At 44.6% G+C, this 14,393-nt stretch overlaps 3 protein-coding genes across 6 annotated transcripts; 2 read left to right on the plus strand and 1 right to left on the minus strand.

The window, feature by feature from the left end:
* The first annotated feature begins 675 nt into the window (after positions 1-675).
* On the plus strand, positions 676-6,020 carry LOC120415377 (uncharacterized). Of its 3 annotated transcripts, XM_039576900.1 has the most exons (4): positions 676-1,047; positions 1,109-1,280; positions 3,847-4,854; positions 4,909-6,020. In XM_039576900.1, the coding sequence occupies exons 1-4, from the start codon at positions 691-693 to the stop codon at positions 5,862-5,864; spliced, it is 2,493 nt and encodes an 830-aa protein (XP_039432834.1). In that variant the 5' UTR covers positions 676-690; the 3' UTR covers positions 5,865-6,020. The 3 variants fall into 3 exon arrangements, with proteins under 3 accessions (XP_039432834.1, XP_039432833.1, XP_052564062.1); XM_039576899.1 differs by having other exon boundaries at positions 3,847-6,020; XM_052708102.1 differs by having other exon boundaries at positions 3,850-6,020.
* A 222-nt stretch (positions 6,021-6,242) lies between these two features.
* On the minus strand, positions 6,243-6,723 carry LOC120415405 (DNA-directed RNA polymerases I, II, and III subunit RPABC5). The gene is made up of 2 exons (XM_039576931.2): positions 6,507-6,723; positions 6,243-6,436 (listed from the first exon to the last, which is right to left on the minus strand). The coding sequence occupies exons 1-2, from the start codon at positions 6,599-6,601 to the stop codon at positions 6,328-6,330; spliced, it is 204 nt and encodes a 67-aa protein (XP_039432865.1). The 5' UTR covers positions 6,602-6,723; the 3' UTR covers positions 6,243-6,327.
* A 2,894-nt stretch (positions 6,724-9,617) lies between these two features.
* On the plus strand, positions 9,618-12,100 carry LOC120415375 (uncharacterized). 2 transcript variants are annotated; one of them, XR_008212102.1, is made up of 3 exons: positions 9,618-9,724; positions 9,788-9,889; positions 9,957-10,111. XR_008212102.1 is itself a non-coding variant. In XM_039576898.2 (3 exons), exons 2-3 carry the CDS (start codon positions 9,887-9,889, stop codon positions 11,762-11,764), a joined length of 1,797 nt encoding a protein of 598 aa, XP_039432832.1. In that variant the 5' UTR covers positions 9,624-9,724; positions 9,788-9,886; the 3' UTR covers positions 11,765-12,100. The 2 variants fall into 2 exon arrangements, 1 of the variants encoding a protein (XP_039432832.1); XM_039576898.2 differs by having other exon boundaries at positions 9,624-9,724; positions 9,971-12,100.
* The last annotated feature ends 2,293 nt before the right edge of the window (positions 12,101-14,393 follow it).

Here is a 14,393-nt window from a genome sequence, read left to right on the forward strand (position 1 = left end):
TTAGGATCCCGAGCTTTTCAGCTATCTTATCTTCTCAGCTAAATAGTGAAGACCACTTCGATCCGGTTCCCGAACTCCTTCAGCTCCAAAGTCAAGTCTACTTCGATTGGCATTTTGAACTTCTCAGCTTCATAGTAGAGCCCACTTCGATCTGGTTCCCGAACTCCTTCAGTTGCAAAGTCAATGGCATTCCGAACTTCTCAGCTATCTAATCTTCTCTGCTTCGTAGTTAAGTCGACTTCGATCTGGTTCCCGAACTCCTTCAGCTGCAAAGTCAAGTCTACTTCGATTGGCATTCCGCACTTTTCAGTTATCTTTCTCCACCATCTCTCCTAAAACTACGTTAGTTGACAAGAACCGTGACTCTTTTCTGCAATTCTCCAGCTTGATCACCTCCTGCACGTGAATAATTCCGTTTTCCACAAAGTCCTGCACCGAAGAACTTACATAATTTGCTGTTTATTTGTTCTAGCGATGCATATCCTCATAGACAAGTCATTGCTTTTGTTTGAGTATGAACCGGATTGATCAACTGTCAACTTGGATCAAATTTAAGCAGCATCCGGTCGGGCTCGAGCCGTTAAATCACAGAGTATTAAATTAAAATCGCATTTAATCTCACTAAACGCTTAAGCTTATCTTGGCTTTTCGAATATTTTCAAACAAAACCCTCGCATCGAAACGTCGCGCATGACTTTTCTGTCAACCGCCGGCCCCGAACCGTTTCGTCATCTGTGGTCCGTCCCGACAAAATGTCAACATCTCAGTAGCCAACTTTTGCTGTTCCTGGCGAGCGTCCGCAGGTCAGCGGAGACATCAAAACTTCCGAATATAAAAATCCGCGGACTGTTCGCGAGTTTTCGCGCCGTGACCAGCCTCCCCGAGTGCGCGTTCGAGGGCGGAACTTCCGGCCACGCGATGGGACTGGACGTGAACAGCTGCTGCCGGCTGTGTTTGGCGAGCGCGAGCTCCCCGAACGCGACCCACATCGATCTGGCGCAGCAGCAGGAGGTGGCCGAAATGGTTCAGGAGCTGTTCGGGTTGAAGGTACGTTGGAGGGAATCGCTTGGTTTGCGCGGAGTTAATGCTGGAATGTGGTTTCTTGCAGATCAACAGTTCCGGTCGGGGAAGCAAACTTCTTTGCCTAGTCTGCTACAAGAAGACTACTGACCTGAAGAAGCACTTGACGGGTTTTAATACCAAGGCCCGGCTGGTTTCGCTGAACCAGACGATTCTGCAGGCCCAGGTTAGCGCCTTTCCGGAACCGGAATCCGACGATGGTGAGTAATCTCTCGGTTCTTTGGGGACAAAAGATTCCGGGTGCAAAATGGTGGATAGCGGGGACAAAAACCTGAACTTTTTCGAAGTCGACTGTCGACATAGGGGTTTTCGAAGTCGAATGCGACACCTGGTGGAATTTTCGGCAAAAGCAATAGGAACAGTAGGAGAGTAGGTGAATTATGGTTAAAATTTTGAGAAGATTTTTGAAGAAATTATTTACTATTAATGTCTCGCTGAAGTCATTATTTAAATACAAATCTAAGGAAAATTGGTACGGCGAATCGGGACTACAGTCTGAATAGGGACAGCAATTTTTGAAGCACTTAAAAGCTTCAAAATTTGAAATTAATGCTCTAATTTATTTGATATATATCTGTTCTAACCAAAATCAAACAAAAATATCAAAATATAGTGCAAGAACCTGGCTAAAACAGCTGTCCTAATTAGCCCCATGTGTTCTGATGTGCTCCAGATGGATACAGTTATTGCCGAGGTTATTGCAGTCAATATTTTGATCAACAGGAACTTGTTCCCTCTCTTTAGTTTTGCTGTTCGTAAAAAGAATAGCGTACTAACCCCAAACTGAACCGGAAGTCCCTTGGAAAATACGATATACGAAATACTTGTGTCAAGTAGCTGCAAAAAAAATATAATAAAAATTCGGTCGCCCTCAGGCATGCCAGATTTTGAAGATTTTCGGGCACATCACAAAAACGCAAATGAGTTTAACTTAATGGCAAAATAATATTTTACAAATCTGTTTTTGGCAAAAGAAGCAAAACATTGTTATCTTTTTCGTGAGTAATTCATTTAATTAAAAATCATCGAACAACATGGCAAAACAATACGTTTGAGCATTGAGCCTGTGCTCGAAAATCTTCAAATGTGGCATCCCTGGTCGCCCTAACCAAGAAGTTCACTGACTGCCTGGGTTTGGGATATTTTCCGGTCCGATAAGTATAATACTGCAACGGGTGATCCGCGTTTATAGTCACCTGGAGACAGGTCAAATCACCGCTCGAATAGTTCTGCTTCAAGCGGTATACGCACTTCGGAAGGAGCCGATCAAGAAATATTTCAAATGGGTATATCAGTGGCAGCAAAAGCAAGCCAGAGAGGGTGAAGAAAAGCCCCAAGAAATCGCTCCCTCTCCTTTGTTCTGCTGTTCGTGAAGCTGTTTCATGGCACCTTTCCTTTGGAGCTGCGTTTTGGCCCTCAAGCTGGGGCACTCCAAAACGGGAAAACGTCCGGTATCTTGACAAAACTTTACGCTTGAATCTTATGCCGTTTATGGTCAAGATCGTCCAAGTCGTTCCTGTCGAACCGTTCGATACGGTAAAGGTAGGCGTGCTTCAAGGCAAGAAAATGGATCAAGAAATAGGTTTACGAACAGCAAAACAAAGGAGAGGGAACTATTTTTTGGGACTTTTCTTCACTCTCTCTGGGTCAGAAAAATAAGCTCTGGGTCTGAAAAATAAGCTTCATCGTTGTGCATAATAATATTGCCAATTTAAGCTTAATTTTAGGACCCAATTGAACGCCAAAGTGCTGTTAATAATCGAAAAATTAATTGGATTTTTTTAAACATGCAAAATAGGCAAATTCTAGAATTGGGTACTAAAGCCCTATGTCAATTTTTATGTACAACGGTAAAAAACACAATTAAAAACCATTTCGGATCACTTTTTTTTTTCATTTTAATGCAAATTTTTTTTTGACTAGACAACATTTTTTCGATGGATCAACTATGGTCCCCTTGGAACGAGCTGTCAAGTAGGAGCTTTTCTGTCAAGAAGAACCGCGAGGTTAATTTTTCAAAATTGAATTAAAAATCCATTTCAAACTCCTTGTGGTCGTACAAAGGGTCATTGTACTCAAAAAAATAAGCTTTATCACTGTAAACAATAATATCAGCAATCTAAGCTTAATTTTAGGACCCAATTTTTGTTAAAGGTCCAATAAACATGGGCGTTTTTGATTATCCCTGACTCAATGCGGTTTTCAAAACAAGCAAACAATTATAAGTTTAGTCTATTGTCCTTACAACAACTCCTGAAATCTTAAATTAGAGAATGTAGAATATGCCTAGAACATTTTATAATCAAGACAAATGCGTATAAAAATGCAGCAGCAGGCTTAGCCGAATGGTTACGCTGTCCGCTTTGTAAGCGGATGATTGTGGGTTCGATTCCCATCTGCTCCAACCTTCTATCGGATGAGGAAGTAAAACGTCGGTCCCGGCCTTGGTTGTTGCCATAAGTACAAACAACACACCAAACCAAGCCTGCTCCGGTGGAATCGCTGGCGGCGGTTGGACTCGTAATCCAAAGGTCGTCAGTTCGAACCCTGGGCTGGAAGGTTCCTTGGAGTATAAAGAGGTTTGGGTGCTCTGCTCTCCCCATTCAAGCCTTCGGATTCCTTGGTTCGAGCAGAAACTTGCAATAGAGACCACGAAAGACCTGGGGGTTGTTAATGTGGATGGTTTGATTTTTTTGCGTATAAAAATGGAAAGAAAACCTGAAAATCCCTTTTCATAATATGTTTCTTCTAAACTATCTATTTCAGAAGTTCCGCCGCAACCAGAAGGCTACAACGCGCCGAACTCCGCAAAGCAGCAGCTCTTTCTGCTCGTCGAGGATTGCATGCGCAGCCCGCTCTTCCAGGACCGTCTCACGGATCGGTACGATTTGCTGTACCTGCGGGTGTCCGGCCCGGTGTACCAGACCAGCACGAAAGATTTCGTGGAAATGTGGTTTCCGGAAGAGCTGCGCTGTGACCGGTGCTTTACGCCGTTCGAGTCGCGTGAGGAGCTGAAGCTGCACTTGGAGGGCACCTGCAAGTACAAGTGCATCTTCTGCAGACGCACGTATTGCGGTGCGGAATCGTTTGGGAATCACGTTTGCCCGAAGCGTGACAAGACGGCCAAGGAGAATCGGAAACGGCTGAACAGCTACGCCATGAAGACGATTGGGAAACGGAGTCGGTTGGATGTGGATCAAGCGGCTGATGAAGGTAAGGAGAATGGAAAAGAGGTTGCACCATCCGGGGCGGAGAAGAACGACTTGCAGTTGGTTCCGGTGGTGCCACGCAGTGAGGGTGAAGCGAATTTGGATGTGGAATTGACGAGCTTGCTGGAGCGGTGGTACGGAGGCCAGAACGAAGAATTGGAGGAGCTGACCAATCTTGATCTGGAAGCGATTGAGCCGGCAGCCACAATACCGAATGAAACGTCGCCACCGAAGCCTGCAATTTCGGTGAAGCCCATCAGTCAGTTGATCGGCAGTCCGTCTCAACCGTCTTTGTTGAAGCCGGTTGCAGCTATCGATTCGCGACCGTACAACGATGTGATAGAGATTGAAGATGAAGCGGATCTTAGCCGAGCTGTGGTTCCAGCGACGGCTGCTGGACAACAACAGCAAAGCGGTGGCAAACCGGAACAACAGCAATCTCTCAGCGAGAGTGATATCCTAAACATTGTAAAGCACTTCCGGGGAATAGACGAGAACGAGAGTTATTTGATCAAGGCGAAGATAAATGGTGCCTCGAAGCTGATTTGTATTAGCAAGAGAAAGGGTGAGGCTGGTTCCGTTCCATCTGCTACAATTGTAAATAATAATAATTCAACAGGCCAAGCCAACGGAGGTAGCAGCGGCAGTGGAAGCAGTGGTATTAACAGTAAACCAGCTCAAGCCACCGTACCACTACCAGTGAGACGTCCGGTCGTTTCCAGCTCACCGCCACCTTTAGTTTCTACTGTGACCAACACTCCCGTGAACCGGATTCCTCCTCTGGCCAAGAAACCAACGATCAAGTACGTCCCACGCAGAGGTACATCGTACATGAAGCATACGACGGGAAGCATCAACGGTCCCAAGATGCCCGCAAGCATTCCTCCGGCAGTCGCGGCACCAGTGCCGAAAGTGGCGACCCCGCCCCAGGCTGCACCAATGCCACAACTCAAAATCGCCCACGTAGAATCATTGGTATCGCCAACGGCGATCGCACAACAACAGCAACCCAGGGTGCTTAACGGCCCAATGCTGAACCCGGGAATGCAGCAGTACAATCGATCCACTGCCAACGCTGCCAACACCGTCAAGACTTCCAACGCCATTTCTCCGGGCAATTCTGGCATCGCACCCAAGCAAGCCCCTCGCCGCATAATCGTTGGCAGCAACACGATAAAGATGCTGCACACTCCTAGAACGATTGTTCCGAAGCCACCGCAACCTATGGTGAGAAGCCCGCCCAAGCCGGTCGTAACGACAACATCCACCCAGCAGCGTATCGTCGTGCAGAGGAAACAGATTAAGACCGTCGTCCAGTCGACGGTACGACGCACCAGTTCCGGTGGGACTGTCGCACAAGGTGTGGCCCAATCCGGTGGTGGTGTAGCGGGAAATTCAATGCTCCGAACGCAGCTGCTCCAGCCCCAGCAGCCGCCGAGAATATATCCGGGACCGGGCGGTGCCGGCGGATCGAACGCGAGCGTACCCACAAGTGCCGATCAGCTGCTGTCGTCGCTGAACAGCTCGAACCGGCAGTTTAAGTTTAACAATACTACGTTTAAGCGGTTGGAATAATTTGTAAGCTTCAGTTGATTTTGTATGCATTATGATAGGCAGAAACGGGGAAGTTGTGCTGAATGCAAGGAACCATTTGCGGTACGTTCATTGAATTAGTTGTAAGATCATTGGAGAATTTTTACAACAAATAAATCCTACCTTGACCATTGAAAACCACTCTTTGATTTCAATATTCCAAAGTTTTGAAATCCATATCAATTTTGCCCACTGTGCGGCTAAAACAGAGTCAACAACAAATTCGAAGTTAACAGCGACATCTCTGATTTTATTTGAAACATTTCGAAGAACGGTTTGTGTCTATGCTGACATTGTCCCAGGGTCGACATAACCTCTCTTCCCTTCGAAGCTTCCGGGATCAGAAATCAAAACTCGACATTTACGATTACAGGAAAACTTATTTTATTACTTCACAAAAGGGGGGAAACCATTTACAGCCTTAACCTAACAGCCAGACACGAATTTACTTCTCCAGCGGGGCGTAATTGAGCAATTTCTCAATCAAATCGACGTGTCCGAGCAGCATCCGGCGACAGCAGTACCGCTTCAGTCCGAGGGCATCCAGGGCGTCACTGCAAAGGAAAAGAGCGTAAGCGTGAGTCATCAGGCCGGACGACCACGGTCAATCGAAGTATTCCTTACCCTTCCGTGTATTCCGCCTGGAGCAGACCCAGGTAGGCTTCCCATTTGTTGCCGATCACTTTCCCGCATGTAAAACAACGCACCGGGATAATCATTGTGGTTTAAGGGGGATGAGGGCTTGGTGACCGTGGAATCCGATTAATTTCGTTAGACTTGTTAATTAACACTTTTGAAGCAATTTTAGAAAGAACTTCCAAAAAACGCGTTCGACTTGTGCTGAAGATGCTCTCGAAAATGACAATTTTGACAGATGAGCCGCTTTGTTGATGTTTGCGAACGACCCCACTGTGAAAAGTGTGGCGGTGTCAGCGTCTTGCGAGCGATTGCGCAGTGCTGCCAGAAAACAAAATTCATATCAAGCTAAACAATTTAAATGGGCTATAAGCGGTATACGCACTTCGGAAGGAACCGGTCAAGAAAAAAATCAAATGGGCAGCAGCGGCAGCGCAAGCAAGTCAGTGAGGGTGAAGAAAAGCCCCAAGAAATCGCTCCCTCTCCTTTGTTCTGTTGTTCGTAAAGCTGTTTCTAAACCCCATTCCTTCCGATCTGCATACTAGCCTATAAGCACGGAGAAGGAGACTAAATCAAGCAAAACAATTTAAAAATGCCAGTGGGGATGAGCATCTTTTCTTTTTTCCTACTTCCTTGAGTGAATTCGAAAATTCGAGTTTGACATTTAGCCACTTCAGCTGTTCCTGTGCTGCGCAAGATGCCTGAACAATAAGTGAAAAGGGCTGATATAAATAAGAATTTTGATGCCACGGGAGTTCTACAATCATATAACAAACTCTGACAAATGGAGCCTAACATTTCAAAAGGGCACAAAACTTTTGTAAACAATAGTGTATCCCTTTCACTTAAATGACAGTTTACATAAGGTGTGAAAGGGACACACTCTTGTTTACAAAAGTTTTGTGCCCTAATGAAATGGCAAGCACGAAATCATGAAGGGAAACACAATAATTGGGTACTAAAGCCCTGTGTCAATTTTTATGTACAACGGTAAAAAAACACGATTAAAAACCATTTCCGATCAGTTTTTTTTTTTCATTTTAATGCAAAAAAGGTGCAGTGGTAATCCTACAGGCATAACCATCATGACGAAGAACTTCGGACACAAAAGTAAATGAAATTTTTATAGTGTTTAATATTTGCGTTTCTTTCCCACAAAATCAGTCACGAAATAGTTATTTCGTAAGATCTATTATTTTTGCTCAAAGATGGTCTCATGGTATTTTGACGTTTGATAACGTTTAAAACTTTCAAACGCTTCTTCAGCTAATCGTAATGGCAAAATTTTCGAGCCAGTTGATATGAAATCATTTCATCAATTCTCTGGTAAACTTTCGGCATTGAACAATTTTCAAGTAATATTTTGCAAACAATAAAATTTATTACAAAGAGTCATTCTGAACCATGTGTTAAAGACACAACACACAAACCCTAGAGTTTGATACCCATATTGCCCCAACTCTTATGGTTCCGCAAATGTCCCCCTATCGGAACATCCCCGAGGTCTCCGGCCACTCCAGGTGGTGACCACTACTGTCAAAATGTCAAATTTCATGTCCAGTATCAAAATCCCTAAAGTTTGATACCCATATTGCCCCAACTCTTATGGTTCCGCAAATGTCCTCTTATCGGAACATCCCCGGGGCCTCCGGCCACTCCAGGTGGTGGCCACTACTGCCAAAATGTCAAATTTCATGTCCAGTATCACAAGCCCTAAAGTTTGATACCCATATTGCCCCAACTCTTATGGTTCCGCAAATGTCCCCTTGTCGGAACATCCCCGGGGCCTCCGGCCACTCCAGGTGGTGGCCACTACTGCCAAAATGTCAAATTTCATGTCCAGCATCAAAATCCCTAATGTTTGATACCCATATTGCCCCAAATCTTATGGTTCCGCAAATGTCCCCTTGTCGGAACATCCTCGGGGACTCCGGCCACTCCAGGTGGTTGCCTCCCGCTCATGCCGGCTGGCATGTCTATGCCTCTAGGCCATCTGTTCCCGGGCCTCCAGCCGTCTGCTACCGGGCCTCCAGGCCATCTGCTCCCGATGTTGACTCGTCGACGTCCAGCAACAGAATGAATTTTCGGGATTGACCGAGCCCTTGACCGAGCCGCTTTTTGTTGATTTAGGTCGGGGACGTATGCCCCGCCTTTTTGCACCCATTCTCCTATACCTCCTTATTCGCTTGTTGCCCGTCGACGATCCGAAAATTATGAGGTAGAGTGGGGGTGATTTTAGATACATCAATCTCACGCACGTCTCTCGATTGACTGATTGGGAAACGTTTGTTCAACCAACCAGCGTGCGCTAAGAAGAGGGGAAATTTGCCGAGAGGGGAAGGTGAAACCAAACGTTTCATTTCGCTTCGCGAAATTTTGGATTGCTACCCTGTATAGAGCCCTAAGACGAAGTTCTTCGTCAAAAAAAAATGACAAGACAATATTTTTTGTCCCGCCCGTGTGGATCAATCGGACCGCGCACTGGACTCACAATCCAGAGATTGCCGGTTCGAATCCCGCGGCGGGCGCTCTAAAATTCTTTGTGTAAATATGGGTATTCGGCGCCGTCGCTCCGTGCCATACTTTCATACACTTAGGAGCCCAGGGTGGCGTAGTCCTTGTAGATTATAGGAAGACACTAGTGGTTGGTACTAGCAATGGTGGCCGACAGCTATAAAGTCAACTTCGTCATATTTTTTCGATGGATCAATCCCCTTGGAACGAGCTGTCAAGTAGGAGCTTTTCTGTCAAGAAGGACCGCGAGGTTAATTTTTCAAAATTGATTTAAAAATCAATTTTAAACTCTTTGTGGTCGTACAAAGGGTAATTGTAAAATAAATTGAAAAATAAGCTTTATCGCTGTAAACAATAATATCAGAAATCAAAGCTTCATTTTTTGTCTAGTAAAAAAAAAATTTTGCGTTAAAATAAAAAAAAAGTGATCAGAAATGGTTTTTAATCGTGTTTTTTACCGTTGTACATAAAAACTGACATAGGGCTTTAATACCCAATTATCTAAAATTTTAATTTCACGATACGCCCTTTTCCAAACGCAATCGTGATGCAATTTCTTTCCATGGCATCCCTGTTTCTTTTGACATTTCACGAATGCGAAAAGGAAAACAAAAACTCAGGAGCTCTCCAGCTGTGTTTTTTTCGCGTTCAAAAGAAAACAAAACGGAACTCGATACCAGCGACGAGTGGTGGTGAGTAATCAATCCTTGCAAAGCAATTTTGATTCAATTATCATTAATTAATGCAATTAAAAGGGCACCTATAAATTGCGTGCTGACACGGACGATTCCCTTTCCATTCGCAAGGTCACCTCACCGGTGTGCGGATCTTTCCCAAAAAAGGACATCTTTCGGATGGTAAGTTTTTTTGTTGCTTGATTTCTTTATTTTTTTTTTGCGATATTGCACACTATTTGTTGAATAGTTTTGTTTCTGTAGGTGCATTACGTAAGCGCCGGTACAAGAATGTCTCGGCTGCAGTTGCTGTTGGCGCTGTTGCTCAACGTGGGCACGGGGACGCAACGGGTGGAGGCCGCCGGGGACCTTCCGGTGAGCAACATTCCGGTGTACAGCGATGGGATCTACTTTGAGCAGTTGAAGCCGGTCAAGATACAGATTAGCACGTGGACGCTGCAGGCGGAGTACGAGCTGCAGGAGTTTATCGAAGAAATAATGGTGGCGAATAGTAGCGTTAGCAAGCTGATTTTGGCCTGCCGGGAGATGCAAAAAAAGTTTCCGGATAGTTGTGAGAGTATTGGAAACATAGTGGAGCTGACGAAGGAGTTGGGCGATTTTCAGAGTTTGCTGCAGAGCTTTTGCGAGGAGGGGAAGACGAGGAGCAAGAGGGGGATTTTGAAGAGTTGGTTTGGGCTGATGGACGACGTGGATCGGGATGAGATCGATGGGAATTTCAAGCGGGTTGATACGCAGATTGAAACGCAATCGTCGACGATCGAGCACTTTTTCAACAGTACGAACAAGGCGATTGCGGTGCTGAGTGGGAACATGTTCCAGGTGGATCCGAAGAAGCCCGGGACGATCGATTACAGCCGGGAGGGGCAGCTGCTGATGATGGACATTCTGTTGAATAAGATTATCAGGAAGAAGGAGCTGTTTATGAAGCTGCTGCAAGCGTCCAGCAGTGTAACGTTGAGCGACGACATCGTAAGTCCGAAGCGTTTGTTGCTGGAGTTGGAAAAGTTGCAGAAACAGTATCTGCCGGAGGACTTTACCTTTCCGGTTCGGCTGGTGCTGCGCGATGTGTTAAAGATGTACCCGCTGTCGAAGGTGGTAGCGTTCGTGGACGGTTGTAAAATGAAGGTGAGCATTTTGTTGCCTCTCGTGAATAACGTAGATTACACCACGTTGAAGGGAACGAGCGTGCCCACCATTCGGGACGGAATTATGAAGATGTACCCGTTGGAAAACGACGTTCTGGTGCACAACAAGGAGCACCACCTGGGGATGGTCATGACCTACGATGAGTACAAAAGTTGCAACCATTTGAACGATTTCGCGCTCTGCAACACGCACCACTTGATGAGAAACCTGTCCACGGCCGAGGATTGCATCGTTGCGACGTACTTCAACAGGACAAACTACGACTCGGATTGTCGAGTTAACCGGCTACAGTTGCGCCATCAAATCTGGATTCAGTTGGCCGATCCGAATCGCTGGATCTACGCCGTCCCCAATCGCACGATGGTCGAAGTAAACTACGGACTCAACAATCGGCGCAGCATCGAACTTGGCGGCGTTGGAATGCTCCAGCTGATGAGAATGTGCCACGTCCGATCGCAGGACATCATCCTCCAGTACGTGCCACAGCTGCACGGCACGATCGACTCGCGATCGCTCGGGTACCAGCTCCCAGCCGTGGTGACGCGCGATCAACCGCGCATAATTTCCGCCAGCGACAACAACAAAGTCATTTTGGCCGGTAAAAACACGGAAAATGCCCTGCAGGAAGTGACGCACGTGGCCGGAATCCACTACGAGCAGGCCGGCTTTTCGCCGTGGGCCATCGTTGGCATTGCGTTTGGCGTGTTCACCGCCGTTGCCATCTTCGTTTCGACCTACGTCAAGTTCTACAATGCGAAGCGCCGTGAGAACGGGAACTTGGACATGGGCTATGCGGCGCCCGGATCGCCAAACACCTCGCAGCAGCCGATTCTGCCGAACGGAGACCCGCAACCGACGGCGCCACCGCTGGGCTTCTTCCACAGGCCGTGAAGAGTGCGGGGGCAATATTTTTAAAACCAGTGCCTTGAGTTTTGTTTTGTGATTTGGTTTGATTATTCGAATGGGCTGTGCCACAATTTTTATGCTAACCTTAATTTTAGAGTCTAAGCAGCGGAACTATTCTACCTGCTTTAAAAAAAAGAGGGATTGTTAAGACAGAGATATTTTACTAACCACACATCATTCAGACTTTACTGGAATGGAACAAAGACTAGCTGATAAGATAGTGCCGAGCGAAATTATTTTCACCTTTCGCACAAAACCGCGTTTACCGAGAGTTACTCACCGAACAAGATTGAAATAAAATAAACTGCGAAATAAAATCAAGCAATGCGGAAAATTTAATTAATATTGATGGGCTGTCGTCATTTCGGAGGAAAATCCGCCGTTACTCACGCTGTGAGTTTACGCGCCAACGGCGTCGACGAGGCCCGGGGTGATTTATGCCACATGCCGTGTGGGCTATAATTTTTCGGCGAAATATGCACATGCAGGTAAAGTAAGGAAAAGGTTCGCTGATTGCACATCGTGTCAATTACGATCCGATAATTGGGTTTTCATCGAGGGGGAGGGTTCGCGCGCTCTGTAATGCTATCATAAATTTCATTTCCGATTACGGAACGAGGGTGACGAACGGGGTTTAACGAGGGTAGTGGGAGCGTGGAAGGGGGAAAAATGTTTGCTGGTGTGATGAGCTTTTTTTTTGGTATTTGGTATGTAAGTGCGGTTTTAAATATGAATAATAACAATGCAATGCTGTGATGAAAGAATAACCAAAATTAATGCAGTCACATTGATAAGAGATTATTATTTTTAAAACATATATTGAGGAAGGTCAGACAAAGTTCATGCGCAATTTTGAAAAAAGGGTTTTTTATTGTGTTTTAAAAAAAACTGCGTTGAAAATTCTTATTTTGTATTCGGAAGTGATTTGATTGCCATAAATATCATTATACTACAAAGATGGCTGCTAAAGAGCAATTCCACCTCAAATCAGGAATTTTCCTGGGACTTTTGCACCCGACCCTCTCCAATTTCCTGTTATCCTAGGCCTACACTCAGAAAAAAGTACTGGCAAAATCCATAAGAACGTCTTATGACCTTTCGACATCAGGATTTTATTCGGATGTCATAAGATTTTCTTATGGCTGGGAGGGGAAATTTGACAAAGCCGTCAATTAAGATTTCCATTGAGTTATCTTATGACATTCATAGATGGAATTGTGTACAGAATATATGGCAATGCTCATGGAGATCATATTAATAAACATTGTTTTTTATACCCATTTTTTCTTATTTTAATTGAATGAAAACAAAAAAATATTTAAATTTAAAACGTATATATTTTTAAATTATCGTAATATATCCAAAACTTCATTTCCTTCCGCTGCTCGTCGTCCCGTTGGTTTACGTAGCCTCCGGTTTAATCGTCTTTTGCTGGTGATTCGGCATGTTCTGCTGGATGGCCACCACCTTCGGCATGACCGCGTCAATCAAACTTAAACCTTCGACCGCTGCTCGGAACTGTCCTCACCGATGCTATTCTCCGGATCCTTCTGGAGGATGCTGGGGAGGGCCGCCGGCGGAACCTAAAATACCAAAACAAAATATTCAACTTCGAACCAAAACCCACGAAACACCCGCCACAGAACTTACCTGTGTCTTGGAGGTCGCGGTAAAACTCATAACTGTGGCGGCAGCTTTGTGAAGTAGTTACCGGAACGAACTACGGGGCGGTTTGAAGTAGCGAGCGTTTAAAATTGTCTGCTCGATCCGTCCTTTCGCCATCTTGAAATGTCAAAAAATTTCACACTAGCATCATACGCGAAAACCATTGAAAAATTACAGATGAATTCCATAAGAATTTCTTATGAAGTCCATAGTCTATCAACAGTGGACCAAATACATAAGTAAAGTTTAGTTATAACCATATGAATTTATAGTGACGATCATAAGATTGTCTATGAAAATCGCGAGAGCCTAGTGGATACTCAAATCAGGCAGCACATAAGATGTAGTCTTATGAAAATCTTACATTCTTTTTCCTCAGTGTATATAAGCCATTTTTATGTATATGGAGCCAATTGTACTCAAAAATGTCATTTGAGAAGGTACGCCCTTATTTACATATTTTTGTATTTTATAATTTAAAAATTTCTGTATCTCGAAGCCGCAGCTCGCATCAAAAAGTGGTCAAAGACAAACTTGTAGGAAATTGGACGGGCTTTCTGAAAAAAAATACACTAAAACAAAAATACATGCCAATTTTATGAGATTTTTCAATTTTTAAGCTTAAAAGTTGAATTTGAAGGTTATGTCACGATTTTTTTTCGTTCAAAATTTTTGTGTAAATAGCATAAAATGTGACAAAAAGTCTCACGAAAAATGCAGGATAGAATGTCTTTCAAAAAAAAATAAAAAAATGTTTTTTTGAAAAGTGGTCTAAACGTAAAAATTTTCAAAAACCGATAGTAGGAATCGATTCTCCAGACAATGTTACATAAAAGTCTTCATATTGACCATTGTCCTATGTCCAATACTTGTAAAGATACACCGGGTTTGAAAATAAAAATGCTGAAAAAAATGTTTTTTTAGTGGTTTTGGCTATTTCTATATGACA

This window comes from Culex pipiens, chromosome 2 (assembly GCF_016801865.2).
Source record: "Culex pipiens pallens isolate TS chromosome 2, TS_CPP_V2, whole genome shotgun sequence".
Classification (NCBI taxonomy): domain Eukaryota; kingdom Metazoa; phylum Arthropoda; class Insecta; order Diptera; family Culicidae; genus Culex; species Culex pipiens.

Excerpts from the sequence above, each read along its gene's own strand:
- LOC120415377 (XM_039576899.1), top strand. The coding sequence starts at position 691 with ATGACTTTTCTGTCAACCGCCGGCCCCGAACCGTTTCGTCATCTGTGG. Across the intron at positions 1,048-1,108 it reads AGGAGCTGTTCGGGTTGAAG|ATCAACAGTTCCGGTCGGGG; the intron begins GTACGTTGGAGG and ends GGTTTCTTGCAG. Across the intron at positions 1,281-3,846 it reads GGAACCGGAATCCGACGATG|AAGTTCCGCCGCAACCAGAA; the intron begins GTGAGTAATCTC and ends TATCTATTTCAG.
- LOC120415405 (XM_039576931.2), bottom strand. The coding sequence starts at position 6,601 with ATGATTATCCCGGTGCGTTGTTTTACATGCGGGAAAGTGATCGGCAAC. Across the intron at positions 6,437-6,506 it reads CAGGCGGAATACACGGAAGG|TGACGCCCTGGATGCCCTCG; the intron begins GTAAGGAATACT and ends TTTCCTTTGCAG.